The sequence below is a fragment of the Amblyomma maculatum genome, chromosome 1, assembly GCF_055883805.1.
Source record: "Amblyomma maculatum isolate TAMU_Amacu chromosome 1, ASM5588380v1, whole genome shotgun sequence".
Taxonomy (NCBI): Eukaryota; Metazoa; Arthropoda; class Arachnida; order Ixodida; family Ixodidae; genus Amblyomma; species Amblyomma maculatum.
Window position 1 is genome coordinate 297,190,422 of NC_139344.1, and position 15,480 is coordinate 297,205,901.

At 45.4% G+C, this 15,480-nt stretch overlaps 1 protein-coding gene across 1 annotated transcript in view; it reads left to right on the plus strand.

Annotated features, from left to right (window-relative positions):
- The window catches only part of Ide (Insulin degrading metalloproteinase), a 192,390-nt gene continuing 176,910 nt past the window's right edge, over positions 1-15,480 (plus strand). The window contains exons 1-2 of the mRNA XM_084591631.1: positions 1-110; positions 7,517-7,719. Coding sequence (XP_084447757.1) covers positions 7,551-7,719 — 169 coding nt within the window. The 5' untranslated portion in view covers positions 1-110; positions 7,517-7,550. The remainder of the gene's footprint in view (positions 111-7,516; positions 7,720-15,480) is intronic.

The following is a 15,480-nucleotide window of genomic DNA, read 5'->3' on the forward strand; positions in this document are numbered from 1 at the left end:
TGTAAGCAGCATGAGGTGGCGCCACCAGTCCCATCGCTGGGGCAGCGGTTCGTCTGGCGTCGCCGCCGGCGCAGGCGATGGGAACATCTGACTTCTTCTGATCGAATCAGGCAAGTACCCCAAACAAATTTAGTATTAAAAAATACTAGCGACAAAATGTGATTTCTGTGCGAAATTTGAACTGCAAGGATTCCGCGGTTTAGCTGGGAGAAGCATTCTACATCGCGCCTCTAATTCTGCAACACGCTGTATGTGCAAGTTAGCTATTGATAAGGTGATAGCGGCAAGTCATCATCACTAGGCTTTTCCAAGTCATTCGTGGTCTTCCGTTTACAACGAGAACGAGGCAGTCGTGTGTTTCGCTGAGTGCGCACCCATTTAGTTGCGTTTCAACCACTGTAATAACGTATTAGATATTGCAATCTTGAAATCGGGACATGGTCTGGGGCCATTTATTCAGCGTGCACTTTTCTGGAAACTTACAATTCAGGACGTAGCGTTCAATATTATTGTTCAGCCTGTTCCTCCGTTTTCACTGGAAATAATATTCAAGTGGGTACCATCACCAAAACATACTAGCTAACACAAATTGTTGCAAAAGAAACAACACAAGACAGCCAGTTCAACGACACGCCCGCAGGCTCAGGCAATTTTTTTCTCGTTTGATTATGAAGCCGCGTGATGCACAGAAGACACGCAAGCTTATTTTACAAGCGAAGAACTTTTCTCGAAAAAGGTTTACGTGCAAGCGTGATTTTTTCCACTGTCTAATTAATGTTGCCTGTCCAGTTGGTCAGCAGTGGTCGCATTAGTCAGGTCCTTAGTGTGACTCTCGCAAATCAACTCCGGAAATTGCACAAAATAGGGAAGAAGGGATGAAACTAACATGTTGCATAGTTTGCTGCTTCTTATGACCTGCGGGCACTTCATCACCTTGCTAACAAAGGTGCATGGTGATTTTCAGATACCTTAGGCGTCCATCATCTTGATAAGTCCAGGGTTTTGCAGGAATCACAAGGCACGAAGTTAATAAATGGATGGGGGCTAATAAAATAAAATTATTGACACTCTAAAGTAAGCACTAGAAGTCATTTAAACTTTGGTAATATATAAATAATGAAAACACGGGCAGGCACTGAAAACAGAATAAATAAAAATGTTTCATGAGATTCTGTAAAACTATTCGTATACTTTCTCTTCAAATGGACGTGCAAGGTAACCAGCCAAGAATGCAATCGGTGCTAACTTTATGTCAGCTGCTGGTTCACACCACACATGAATGAATCCAAGCTGACTCGAAAACTCTCTCGCAGCAGACGTGATATGGCAGTTGGCAAGGTACTTTCATAATCACGAATGCCAAGTTTTATAGCTGCCTATTGTTGATAGGTGGATTTGCAGACTGATGCCAAGATGCCAACCTGCACAAAGCAGGGCAAAATGTGTATAATCTCAGTCGATATACTATATACTATATATATATATATATATATATATTGCTAGTGGTACCTTCAGTATTTTCTCCGAGGTGAAAACTGCAGCCCTTGCGTTAACTTTGTCGTTCCCGCCTTTGAATTGCCTTAGGCTGCTAAAAAGCGATACTATAGACCCGCTTAGAGCCTGCTTTACGGCGTATCGGAAGCTGAAAATAAGATTCGGGTAAATGCAATGCACTAGTAAGGCACACAGAAGACATTGTTGTAAGATACTTGATGTGATCAAGAAATACTTAATTTGCGCCACTGTGGATCTGGTTGTCATGATTGTCACTTCGTACGTTTGTTTGGTTAGCCTTTGCTTCGACGTGCCTCCATTGGACCTGAATGTCTTCGATATGGCAAAGTCCAACTCTAACCAAGAGAGTCGCTCGTCATCTGACAAATAGAGCGGCTCCTCTTGGTGTCTCCATGGCTTCACTTATGCGATGTTGGGCAAGGCATACCATTTTGATATCATCATCATAAAAATGACCGTGGCGCAGCTATCTTGAAACACACGTGCTTCAGGATGACACGTAGGGTTGTCCAGGAGGAAATGAAGTGACGTAGCTATAACAAGTGGGGAAAATAAAGCTATTGACCTGCGCACATTGATTTTTTCAAGGTTGTTTGGCTCAACATGAGCCCGCGTGAGTAACTTAACTTGTAATGTGGGCAGTTCGGGAACACGGAGGGGACAGCTGAAGGAAGTACAGGATCTTCAGTTTTATGTTCTTCCTGTAATCGTCATCTGTGAAGTGCAGTGAGTATTCCAGTGACTTATCACTCAGCTCCCACCGGCTTCCTTTTCCGTCATAGCCTTCCTGAGATGTGTTTTTCAGCCATGCTGCTCGACGTTGGGAATCGTACGGGAACTCATGGTAACCGATCTTTTCTTGCTTTCGTGGTGCACAGCGGCACACAGCAGTTGCCTGGCATGGTGCTGCATACGCTTAGGACGCTGTTGAGACAGGCACCGATGACACGCATGCAGAACTATCAGAACCACGCGGTTATGCTGAGTAGTCAAAACGATAACACGCGCCAACCCAGCCAGCGCGCTCTTTCCGCGTCGTCTGCTCGTCCGTGCCCGGCGTGCCGGCGGCGCTTTGTCCTGGAGTGGTGGCGCCCCCGCGGAGAATAACGGCGGAAACTGTAACTTCTCCCAATACGCGCTTGGCGCGACGGGCCGCACCAAGTGCGCCTCCATTGAGCGGCCGTGACCTAGAATATACTCCTACACCGTAACTTGCGTACTCGTTTTGGCAGCTGCCGCCGCACTCCAGTGTCGGAACTGGCACTGCACGCTCACGTGACCTCCTGGCACCTCCTTGGCACCTCTGCAGCACTTTTCAGAACTAGTGCAGCCAGTGCAAGCCAAATCGAAGAGACCTCTAGTACTTGCTGCACGTTTTCGGTACGTGTGCCGGTGATAAATGAACGGGCACCCCCTGTGATGTTCTTTCGCTGTTTTTTGAGCCGACGTGCAGCTTCGACGTTACGAAATTCATATACTGGCTGTATATTGCACAGCCAAAGGTAATGTGCGAGCGTTTCTGTTTTGTTTTAACGTGCATTAACGATGTAATAACAATCATAACGTGATCATAACCTTAATCGATGCCTTAATGCATACCGAGAGATGTTACCATGAGCACATAAACCGGACCACGTTCCGTTGTGTTTTGTCACCGTAAAAGAAAAGACTGGAATGAAAAGCTTGCAGTTGTCATTACTTGGTGCACCACATGAATGCCGTTGCTTTCCCAAATAACCTTTGTGTGACAGTGAGTGAATGAGCTGAATGATGCTCGATTTTGTCATGTTTTCCTTGATTGTCAAATAAGTATGATTGTTGTGTTCTTTTAAGTAAGCAGTGGTGGTGTTTGTCGCGGTTACCTAATCTTGGTATCACCTCAGTGTTTTGTCCAAAGGTGCACGTCATCCTTTATACCTGCTGCACACGTTCAATATTATATATTCGGTAGTGTGCATTGTGTAGCTCAAGTAATGCTTCGATTTTATTTTGCATCTGTACCCTGAGAACTTGCAGGCTCAAGTAGTTCCGTCTGTGCATTTTCTTGTCTTATTCACATGCTATTATCGTTCGTTAGGGTGCATCATAACTATCCCCCCCCCCCCCCTTTTTTTTTTCAGCACTATTATATGTATGCTTTTTTTATTCTGCACACTCACACCTGTGAGAAGTAGGTTTCTGCGATACAAAAGTAATGCTTCAAAATTTTGTTTTGCACATATTGAAAGCAGTTGAAGCATTCACTACAGCCATGCCTGCATAAGGTCGACATAAAGGGTAAAGCTTCTGATATGTCTCCATTACAGAATGGATTTCACTCGTTTATTACGCACTGTGGTCATCCTTTTCACTGTTGTGCTTATTAATGCTGCCTTTGAATAATGCCGTGTGGAACAAGAATCTTGGGATACTGCTGGGACACTGCAGTTTAGAGGCTCTTGAATCGGTGTAATGGTCTGAATTAATACGGAGCCCTCCACTACAGCACCCCATTTCATCACTTCAAGACAAGACATAAAAAAATTTGTCTTTGGGGCTATTTTTGTAATATTGTTTTATGGTTATCAAAGTAATACCATTTGTTGCACGTAATCCGCAGTCATGCTTAGTGCCCATTTAAATAAGCTCACTGACTTCCCACCTGAGTTGAACATGAATACTTGGTTTGAGCATTAGGCTGCGTGTAAGCTGAAAACATGTGAAATTCATGGTTTTGCTATTTCCACCTGGCACACTGGTTGCTTGTGCCATGCTCTTTAGAGTGTTCACCTTGTGCTCGTCCTGAGCTTACTGAAACTACTTTCGCTTATGAAGTTTTGTGGCTATAATCCACCTCTTCTGCCGAAGATTCATTGGAAATCGAGAAAAGTACAAGTTACAAACAACGAAGTTAACACATGAATGTGAAAAGATTCCCTTTTTGTCAAGAACGCCATAATGCGCTTTCCAACATAAGTGGTCAAGTGGGTGGTTCCTGTAGATAACTGCAGGATTTGCTGTAGATATCTACAGCAAATCTGTAGATAACTACAGATTTGTTGAAGGACGGGGGAGATATCGTGCTAGAAAAACTGGCCACGCTGTATACGCAGTGCCTGGTGTCATTGACGGTACCGGAACCATGGAAGAATGCAAACATTATCCTTATTCATAAGAAAGGGGACTCTAAGGACCTTAAAAATTACAGACCAATCAGCTTACTGTCTGTTACGTATAAGGTATTTACTAAGGTAATCTCGAATAGAATCAGGACAACCTTAGACTTCAATCAAGCAAAGGATCAAGCAGGGTTTCGGAAATGGTACTCTACTATCGATCATATCCATACCATCAATCAGGTGATAGAAAAATGCTCGGAATATAACCAGCCCTTATACATAGCATTCATTGATTACAAAAAAGCATTTGACTCAGTTGAAACCTCGGCGGTGATGCAGGCATTGCGAAATCAGGGGGTAGACGAGCCGTACGTGAAAGTACTGGAAGATATATATAGTGGCTGCACAGCAACCATAGTTCTGCATAAGGAAAGCAACAAAATTCCCATAAAGAAAGGTGTTAGGCAGGGAGACACAATCTCCCCAGTACTATTCACAGCTTGCTTAGAGGAAGTATTCAGAGACTTGGATTGGGAGCAGTTAGGGATAAGGGTAGATGGAGAATACCTCAGTAATCTGCGATTTACTGATGACATTGCCTTGCTAAGCAACTCGGGGGATGAACTGCAAATAATGATTGATGACCTAGACAGGAAAAGTAGAAAGGTAGGCTTGAAAATCAATATGCAGAAGACTAAGGTAATGTTCAACAGCCTCGGGAAGGAACAGCAGTGTACATTAGGTAGCGAAGTACTGGAAGTAGTGGGCAAATATGTCTACTTAGGACAGGTAGTAACCGCAGATCTGGACCATGAAAAGGAAATAACAAGAATAAGATTGGGATGGAACGCATTTGGCAAGCACTCGCAGATTATGACTAGCAGCTTACCGGTATCGCTCAAGGGGAAAGTATATAACAGTTGCATCTTACCTGTACTCACCTATGGCGCTGAAACGTGGAGGCTAACCAAGAGAGTTCTACTTAAATTGAGGACAACCCAGAGGGCTATGGAACGAAAAATGGTAGGGATAACATTAAAGGGCCACTGTCCAGGGAAGACCCTTTTAAGCAAAGGAGCCCAGTGTTTCGATCAGGTACCGGAAATAGTCTGTGCAAAATGCTACAGTGACACGCGCGCCGCAAAGCATCGAAAATACAATTCAAAGCTCTCTCATGTTCTCCTCTGGGAAGCCAGCTTCCCCGTTTCCTGCGCTGGCCCGACGGGCCACAGCATTGACGTACGTACCGGGAACGATGTCCATTGGTCCGTCTCGCTGACTGACTGGAGAAGGATGGGTGTCTACCGCTCGCAGCGCGCTTTTCCCTCTCCACGACCAGACAATCCAGCGGCGCGCGCTCCCTCGACCGTTTTTTTTTTTTTCCGCGCTCGCGGAGAGCCACGCCCCACCTCCCGCCAAACGTGGAGGAGGAAGGGGAATTTGTATTGCGGAGGCTAGACGACCTCGGGCAGGAGAGTGAAAAACCTTTGCGAGGGAACGGAAGGAGAGAGGCATGATAGAATCGGGTGATTGCGGTGGCTGTAACTGCGTTATTAGTTACTCTTTTCAAAAACATTTTGCGGCCTTGCGTTCTAGGGGCGAAGTCTCACAGTCACCGGGGAAGAAAATATTTTCGACCGGAGGGTGGACAGGGGGCCTTTAAGAGATAGGAAGCGTGCAGAGTGGGTCAGAGAAATAACTCAAGTTACCGACATTCTAGTGGAAATTAAGAAGAAGAAATGGACATGGGCAGGACATGTAGTGCGAAGAAAGGATAACCGATGGTCGTTTAGGGTAACAAACTGAATTCCAAGGGAAGGAAAGCGTAGCAGGGGGCGACAGAAAGTTAGGTGGGCGGATGAGATTAAGAAGTTCGCAGGGGTCAAGTGGATGCAGCTAGCACAGAACCTGGTTAAGTGGAGAAATATGGGAGAGGCTTTCGCCCTGCAGTGGGTATAGTCAGGCTGATGATGATGATGATGATGGGTGGTTCCACATAGTTGTACTGAGTTTTTTAACTTTGATAGGAATGACTGAGCTTGATAGCAAAATTAATACCCAGGACTGCAATGTGAACAGAAAACAAGGCCATTGCCATTTGAGGTGTAAATGCAGTTTTAAATGGAAAGGGGGGGGGGGGGGGGGGGGTCTTTGTTCCTGTTTTGCTGATACTTCTGAATGTGTTTTGGTATCTGGCATGCATTATTTTTTTCAAGGCACAACACACGTTTAGAATTAAACATTATGTACTATACTTCAGAAGGTGTAAAGCTAGGTCAGGTCGTAAGTATGGGGAGTAGAATACTTTTGATACGCAGATGGTTTTCTAATTTGCATCAACAATTGCATAAACAGTGATTATATATTGTTAACTGCAGTTTGGATATGGATCCATGGCAGTGAAGGTGTGCAGTGTTTTGTGGGGAAAGGCAAAGAATATGTACCTTGGGAGCTAAAAAAAGGGGTTATTTAGTAGTCTTTTACTCTGAAATGTTCAATTTCACTGTAAATGAAGACTTATCTGCGAGCAATTTTATGCATGTGTAATGGAAAAAACAGGAAACTAGGCTAATTGTAAAGGAGCTGTTGTGTAAAATGATTTTAGCACACAGGTAAGGTCAGAACAAGATCACATCTTAAGTGGTGTTGGCTAACAGCACTGCCATGTTTCTCTCACTTTGCTCTGAAACCACTTCGCAAGAGCTTCTTCAAACACATGGGCATGTTCAAGTACTGTGATAATGTTGCCTCCATGATTCTTTTGATTGTAGAAAGGGAGTGTGGAACATGCCAGCATCTTTAACAAGGCAGCTAGTGAATTTATGCAGCAGGAAACATGGTCACATTAACAAGCTATGATGGTTTCATAACTGATCTTTCTTTTGAACATTTTTTTTTCTCAGGCCCATCAGAGCAAGCTTATCGCAAGCGGCCTCCATGATGCCTGATGCCGACCATGGAGGTGCTCGCGTGTACAACACTATCACACAGTCAGAGTCGGACAAGAATCTCTACAGAGGCCTAGAGCTTAGCAATGGCATGAAAGTGCTCCTCATTAGTGACCCGAACACAGACAAGTCTGCTGCTGCACTCAACGTTCAAGTTGGTTAGTATCCATTGTTGCTTTATTTGTTGCTGAGGAAACTATACGAAAGTGAAATTGCATGGTGTTTTTAATCATGTTAAATTCTTGTGCAACTAGCAGGGCAGTGCAAAAGGGTTCCACTGTGTAGAACTGAGCACATTCCCTAAGGTTTGATACAGTTTTATAGCTGGGAAAATATTACTGATTGAGTATTAAGACCTTGATGTCTTTAAGAGGAATGGCTAAAATATCTGCATCAAGTATTGTGCACGAAGCATTTGGCTCAAAATGAGAAGTTATTTTATCCTGGGATTGGCAAGCGGTGCCCCTTTTATTGTGTGCTTTGGTATTTGATAACTTGCACCCTCTGCATTAGATTGCATAGTATGTGGTGTGGCCATTTGAACATTGAAAGAAATAAAAATCCACAAAGGTCTCTGCTATCCCATTGTCTCTTGAGGCCTTAGTTGACCTTGCCAAAGCAGATTTGTGTGACACTGCGTCTCGGTAGTTGAGCCGAGTGTCCCATTGACAGCACCGACCCGACCAGAGAAATTGGCCTTTTCCTATCCTCCATTTTAAGGCTCATGAAACGAAATCCCATACGCAAGATCTGTCATATTCTGTGTTCTTATCTAGCGTTCCTGCCATCTGCAATCCCACACTTGAACGCGACAGGAGTGAACTCCCACTTGCCGGAGAAAGTGTGACAGATACTGCGCATTTCCTTTCCTGTAAACCAATTATGTGTAGCACTGCAACCAACGCCGATGAGAGGCAAATGATAGGAAAGGTAGGCTTTCGCCATTCTCCTCTTAAAAGACATCTAAAAGACCCTCTAATTTTTTTCACTCTCCTGTCTCCTTATCTTTTCTCGGGTTAACCTTATGTGACAAACCACCCCGAGTTTTGCCATATTAGGTTGTATTTATGGTGTACAGCTAGCATGGGCAGGACTCGTGTTTTTGCCATGGTGGGTGGCTGGCACTGTGGATGCATTTATTTAATGGTTGAAACAAATGAATCACCTAAATACAAAAAGCAATGACAGACAAAGAGAGCAGAAACTTTCCCCAAGTGAAATCGGCCCGGATAGTATCAAAATCCATCACAGATGCCCTAGGTGCAGGAGACGGGGACCTCTTACTCGAACCAAAGGCCCTCCAAAGCTTGTGTCACATTGGGTAGTCATTGACCAAAATGTGACCATTGTGATCAGGAAAGACGACCTCCCTCGGCGCTGCTGCAACAATTCTGTCATGGCTGTGGTGCAGTTCAAATGAGCACCCATCCACACTGTGCTTGTGAACACTCCGCGTGCACATGGTTGTGTCCAGTTGAAGACAGCTTCTTGCACGTGGCACGTTTGTATTCACGGCTAAACCAAATTATGGCAATGTGGCTCGTCACAACTGCCCAGACAGTGAAAGCTGCCCTGTCATCACTCAAACAGGGCCCCTCAGCCCAAAAGGAGAAACTGTCCACAACTCCTGCAGCGGTGGCAAAGCTCTCTCAAGTGTAAGGGATCATGTCCCAATAATCAATTCAAAAGACCCACCAGCCTAGTTTCTAGTCCTATTGCCAACTAATCAAAATTTTACGGTGGTATTTCAAGTTCACTGGAACTGTCTTGGACTCAAGTAACAGACTAACCTAGGGCCTCAAGTCTTTCGCTAGGACCGAGAGAACTCAAGCCAGCTTTCTAGAGGCATGGTCCATATTTTTTAGTTTGGGATTTTAATACTGCCTCCTCTTTTTGGAGAAGTGAGCAAACGGAGGCTGGCTTTTAGAACATCCTGAACATGGGCAAATACACCTCTCCGAGCACTGTGAAAATGAGGTGCCTAGATTTGTCATTATTCTTTTTTTACCCGCCGCGGTTACGGCGCTCGAGGATGCGGGACCCAGCCACAGTGGCTGCTTTTCGATGGAGACGAAAAACAAGCCACCCATGGGCTGTGCGATGTCGGTGCACATTAAAGAGCCCCAGGTGGTTGAAATTACCCTCCACTATGGTGTCTCTCATAGCCTGAGTCGCTTTGGGACATTAAACCCCATAAACCAACCAGTCTTTTTGTTCACCAAGTGTTTTTACCAATTTTAAAGGAAATATGTTCTTGACAACATCTATGGGAGCGATCATCTTCCTTTCATTATCAGTCTGTCATCCTCGCCATCAATCACCTTAACCAAACCATGGCTTTGGAAGTTGGACATGTCCGACTGGGCACTGTTATGAGAGAATGCCGCTTTAGAAATCTTTTCGGGCAGTCTTGATGTTGAATTAAATGAGATGTTCACATGTATCACTGCCGCTACTCGCCTAGCCATTCACCAGACTTCAGGAGTGGTACAAAAGAATCGAAAGGTCTGGTACTCACAGAAACGTATGGGAGCAAAAAAGGAAAAACAATATCTTAAGAATTATCTGCCGATACCTAAGGTCGGGAGTGAAGAAATATCCGGAATTACAGGCAAGTTCGGTCTTGGTGAGCCAAATGAAGCTGGGCAGAGGCTAGTAGAGTTCTGTCAAGAAAACAACCTGACCATAGCGAATACTCATTTTCAACAGCACAAGAGGCGCCTGTACACATGGATTTCACCGGACGGTCTGTACAGGAATCAGATCGATTATATTATTTGCCGGCAGAGATGGAGAAGCGCTATACAAGCAGTAAAAACAAGGCCTGGGGCCGATTGTGGCACCGATCATCAGCTTCTTGTTGCCAAAATTAAGCTTCGATTGAGGAAAACGCAGAAAACTAGAAGGCCTTTCAGGTATGATCTGGATCAGATTCCATTAGAATATGCTGTGGAAGTGAGGAATCGATTTCAAGAATTAGATCTAGAAGACAAAGAGCCCGAAGAGATGTGGACTGATGTTCGTGATGTAATACAAGAAGTTGCTACTAAGGTAGTTCCAAAGCAAAAGAAATGCAAAAAAGCAAACTGGTTATCTGAAGAGGCTTTGCAAATAGCTGAGGAAAGGAGGATGGCAAAAGGTACGGGAGAAAGAGAAAGATACAAGGTTCTCAATGCGGATTTTCAGAAAATAGCAAGGAGAGATAAGAATGCCTTCCTGAACATACAGTGCCAAGCAGTTGAGGACAACAGCCAATTAAGGAACACAAGAGCTCTGTATAAGACAATCAAAGATATCAAAGGAAGCTTCTGTGCTAAGCTGGGCGTGATAAAGGACAAACGAGGCAAGGACCTCACTGAAGCCTCAGAGATAAAGAAGAGGTGGCAGGAATACACAGAAGAACTGTACAAGAAGGACCCGGATGTGCAAACCCAACATAAGACGGTTGTGATTACTGATCTCGAGCCGGGCATCCTGAAGAGTGAAGTTGAATGGGCCTTAGCCAGCCTTGCTAAGAACAAAGCTAGCGGAATGGATGGTATTCCAGCTGAGTTGCTTCAAAACCTCAACCACGACGCTGTTAACACACTGCATACATTATGTCAGAAGATTTGGACAACCCTGCAGTGGCCACAGGATTGGAGGAGGTCAGTTTACATCCCCATTCCAAAGAAAGGCAGTGCCAAAGATTGTTCCAACTACCGCACGATCGCGCTTATTTCGCATGCTAGCAAGGTGATGTTAAAAATCCTGCAAGGTAGGCTGCAGCAGTATGTGGATCGGGAGCTTCCGGACGTGCAAGCTGGGTTTCGCAAGGGCAGAGGAACTAGAGACCAAATTGCCAACCTTCGCTGGATCATGGAAAAAGCAAGAGAGTTCCAGAAACCCATTTACTTCTGCTTTATTGATTATGCGAAAGCGTTTGACTGCGTAGATCACAGCAGATTGTGGCATGCTCTCCAAGAGATGGGAGTTCCAATTCACCTCATCTGTCTCCTCAGGAACCTGTATGAAGGGCAAGAGGCCACAGTCAGAACTGGGCATGGTCTTACTGATTGGTTTCCGATTGAGAAAGGGGTGAGGCAAGGCTGGTTTCCGATTGAGAAAGGGGTGAGGCAAGGCTGCATACTGTCGCCCTGCCTATTTAACCTATATGCAGAGTGCATCATGAGGAAGGCCGGTCTGGACGAGTCTTCAGCTGGAGTGAAGATTGCTGGAAAACGTATCAACAACCTTAGATATGCGGATGATACCACTTTAATGGCAGAAAGTGAAGTGGAACTCAAGAGACTTCTGATGCGCGTACAAGAAGAGAGTGAGAAGTTTGGGCTTAAACTGAACATTAAAAAGACGAAGATCATGGCGTCTTGCCCTATCAAGTCCTGGAGCATCAATGGACAAGAAGTGGAAGCTGTGACAGATTTTCTGTTCTTGGGCGCCAAGATTACCTCGGAAGGAGACTGCAGCCATGAAATTAGGAGACGCCTGCTTCTGGGAAAGAGAGCAATGGTTAGCCTTGACCGCCTAGTAAAGAGCAGAGACATTAGTCTGCCAACCAAGATCCGTATAACTCGTGCTATGGTCTTTCCAGTTGTGATGTATGGATGCGAGAGTTGGACTGTGAAAAAGGCTGACCGCCGAAGAATTGACGCGTTTGAATTGTGGTGCTGGCGAAGACTCTTGAGAGTTCCTTGGACTGCCAGAAGATCAAATCAGTCGATATTGTCGACCATAAACCCTGACTGCTCATTGGAGGGTCAAATTCTAAAGTTAAAGCTCAGCTACTTTGGTCATCTGATGAGAAGAGAGGAGTCGCTGGAGAAAGATTTGATGTTGGGAAAGGTTGAGGGTCGCCGGAGAAGGGGTAGGCAGCGAACGCGATGGTTAGATGGCATCCTCGAGGCATTGCAGATGAAGTTATGTGATGTTAAGAAGATAGTGAGAGACCGGAAAGCGTGGCGTGACATGGTCCATAGGGTCACGAAGAGTCGGACACGACTGAACGCCTGAACTGAACTGAACTGACCTAACACAGGCAACCCTAATCAATATTTAGAAAGGTGAAGGCCAAAGCTTGAAATATTTATTGTAATGCTGAGAAAACATGGCAAAGTTACGTGTCTTTGATAAACAGTTCCATCACATCAAAGAAAATGTGGGAGCAAGTCTCCCCCCCTCATGCACAGACAAGTATTCACGAACAGGCCGACATACTCGGAAAGCATTTCTCAGACAAAAACAGACTTCCAACTAGTGGCTATACTAATGAACCCTTCAATAGTGTTTACTGTCCAGGAACTTCATAGAGTACTAACTATTGGTAAATAGACTGCGGCAGGCACCAACGAGATATATTATCAAATGATAGCCCATCTGTCTGAATTTGTGGCAGAAGCACTCTTGAATTTTTTTTTACATATAAAATCAAGGTGTCGAGGAAAATGCTCAAGGCTTGGGAAAAGGTGGTTATTGCACCATTCCTGAAACCTAGAAAAGTGCCAATCTCTCGTACTAGTTACAGGCCAGTAGCCCTAACCAGCTGCCTTGCCAAATCTTTTGAAAGCATAGTAAATATTAGGTTAATGTTTATCCTTGAATCTTGAGAACTCGTTGACGTCCACCAATGCGGCTTCAGAAAAGCTTGGTCAGCAGTGGGCCATCTCGTCTGGCTTGGAAACAGTCTGAGAAGCATTAATATATAAGCAACACTGTCTAGCAGTTTTGTTTGATATTGAAAAGGCTTACGATACCACCTGGAGGCTTGGGATACTCCATGACTTGGAAGATTTGGGCATCCATGGCAGAATGTTAAAGTGTATGATAGATCGTTCATTTCAGGTTCACTGCGGTTCAATCCTCCCAAAGAATTTAACTCAGGAGAACGATGTACCTCAGGGGGACATTTTAAGCACTACACTTTTCATCGTAAAAATGAATTCCATAGCCAAAGTTTCAAAGTCTGTTATGTGCTCAGTTTATGTTGATGACCTCCAAATTGTTGCACATCGTCTAGCTTACCAAGGTCTGAAGGACAGGTACAACTTGGTCAGACAAAAATGCATTTAGGTTTCCTCCCAAAAAATAGTTGTTCTTTTCTCTTCCAGGAGAGACCTGCAGCTCGATCTTATTTTGCACATAAATAAAACTGTACTCCCAGTAAAACAAGAACACAAAATTTTAGGAGCAACATTTGACACCAAGCTCGCATTCCTCCCACACATAGATAACTTCAAAGCCTCTCGAGCTTTCAACATCTTTAAAGTGCTCTCAAGAAGGCATTGGACATGTCTTCTCCATATCTGTTGCTCACTAGTACGCTCCTGTCTAGACTACGGGTGTGTGGTTTCAGCAAGAGGACCCAGTACATAACCTAGGTTTGTGTTTTTCTACCAGAGCATACAGGACGTCACCTGTGGCGAGTCTTAATGTAGAATCAAATGGAGCACCACTAGCAGACAGAAGAAACGTGCTGACAATTATGAAACTCTGTGCTTTACCGACACATATCTGTTACCCCATAGTTACAAAATGCCCCTTTTGAACGCTATTCAACAACAAACTGCAAGTCACTGACCGCTCATATTTCGTTTTGAAGAGCAATGCCGGGAATTAAACATACTGGATGCACTTCCTGATAGTGCATAGAGACCTGACCCACTGCCACCTTGGTACAACTTCTTTGCCAAATGTGACCTCACAGTAGCACACTTGCATAAAACACAAACACATTATGCAAGAGCTCTGATCACAGAGCATTTTATACAGATGTCTCCAAAACAATTATGTTGGCAATGCTGTAGTAGAAGACAAACGGGGGAAAATTTGGAGGACGCTTAAGCTTCGCATTCAAGAGTGGAACGCGATAGCGTTATTGCACCTCGTTCGCACCGCCCACTCATTCCCTCGGTATGCTCTTGAGTCACACAGCGTTCGGCGCGGCAACGAAACGTGCGCCTGAGCAAGCGGAACGAACCAAAGAACTCGGTGTCTCGGAGGGAGAAAGCCGGGCAGCGACGCGTCATGAAGGCGGACGCGATCATGGGGCTGACGCCTTGATGGGATCGTCCTCTATCTCGCTTGGGAGCACCACGCAGAAGCATGATTCCTCGGAAGCAGCTCGGCACACATCGCAGGGGACGCTTTCCCAGCAGAAGCGCTACGGCGCAGCGATCACGTTAGAGGCGTCCGGCATCAGACGCTGCACCTAGCAATCGCGCTGTGAGCGGAAAGAGGAGCCGCGTCGCCTAAACACCACTGTTCGAGTGACGCACGCTGGATGTTGGAAGGGGAGAGAGCGAGAAAACTTATTAAACGGAAGGGTATTGGGGCATCCTCGCACCGGTACCCGCGCGGCCCGAAGGGGAGAAGCGGGTGAGCGAAGATAGTGATCTAAAGAAAGGAAAGACGCTTGATTCTACAACCCGTGAGGGTGCACGGCGAAACTTCAGGGGCGAGTGGTGCGCCACGTGTCGGGGCAGCGCCGCACATTGCGAGGAGGGGTTCTTTTGTGTTTTTGCCGCAAGATGGCTCTGCATGTGCGCAGAGCGCAGAAGAAATGTAGCGGAAACGTACTTCGCTACTCGTGTAACTGCGACTTCTGTAAGTAACATGCTCATAATTACCGATATACACCGCAGTATAACGTTCTACAGCACGTTTCTAAGGCAACACCGCATTCACTAGAAGCGCTTTTGTTCCGCTTTCAAGCATTGAACTCGAGGCTGAGTGGTAGCGTCTCCGTCTCACACTCCGGAGACCCTGGTTCGATTCCCACCCAGCCCATCTTGGAAGTTGCTTTTTATTTATGAAGTGCATGCATGAAGTGCATGCCGGGATTTATCGCTCACGGCCAACGCCGCCGACGACACCGGGTTTTCTGCGACACGAGCTCCTTAACGCTACCGCGTTAAAATAGTAAG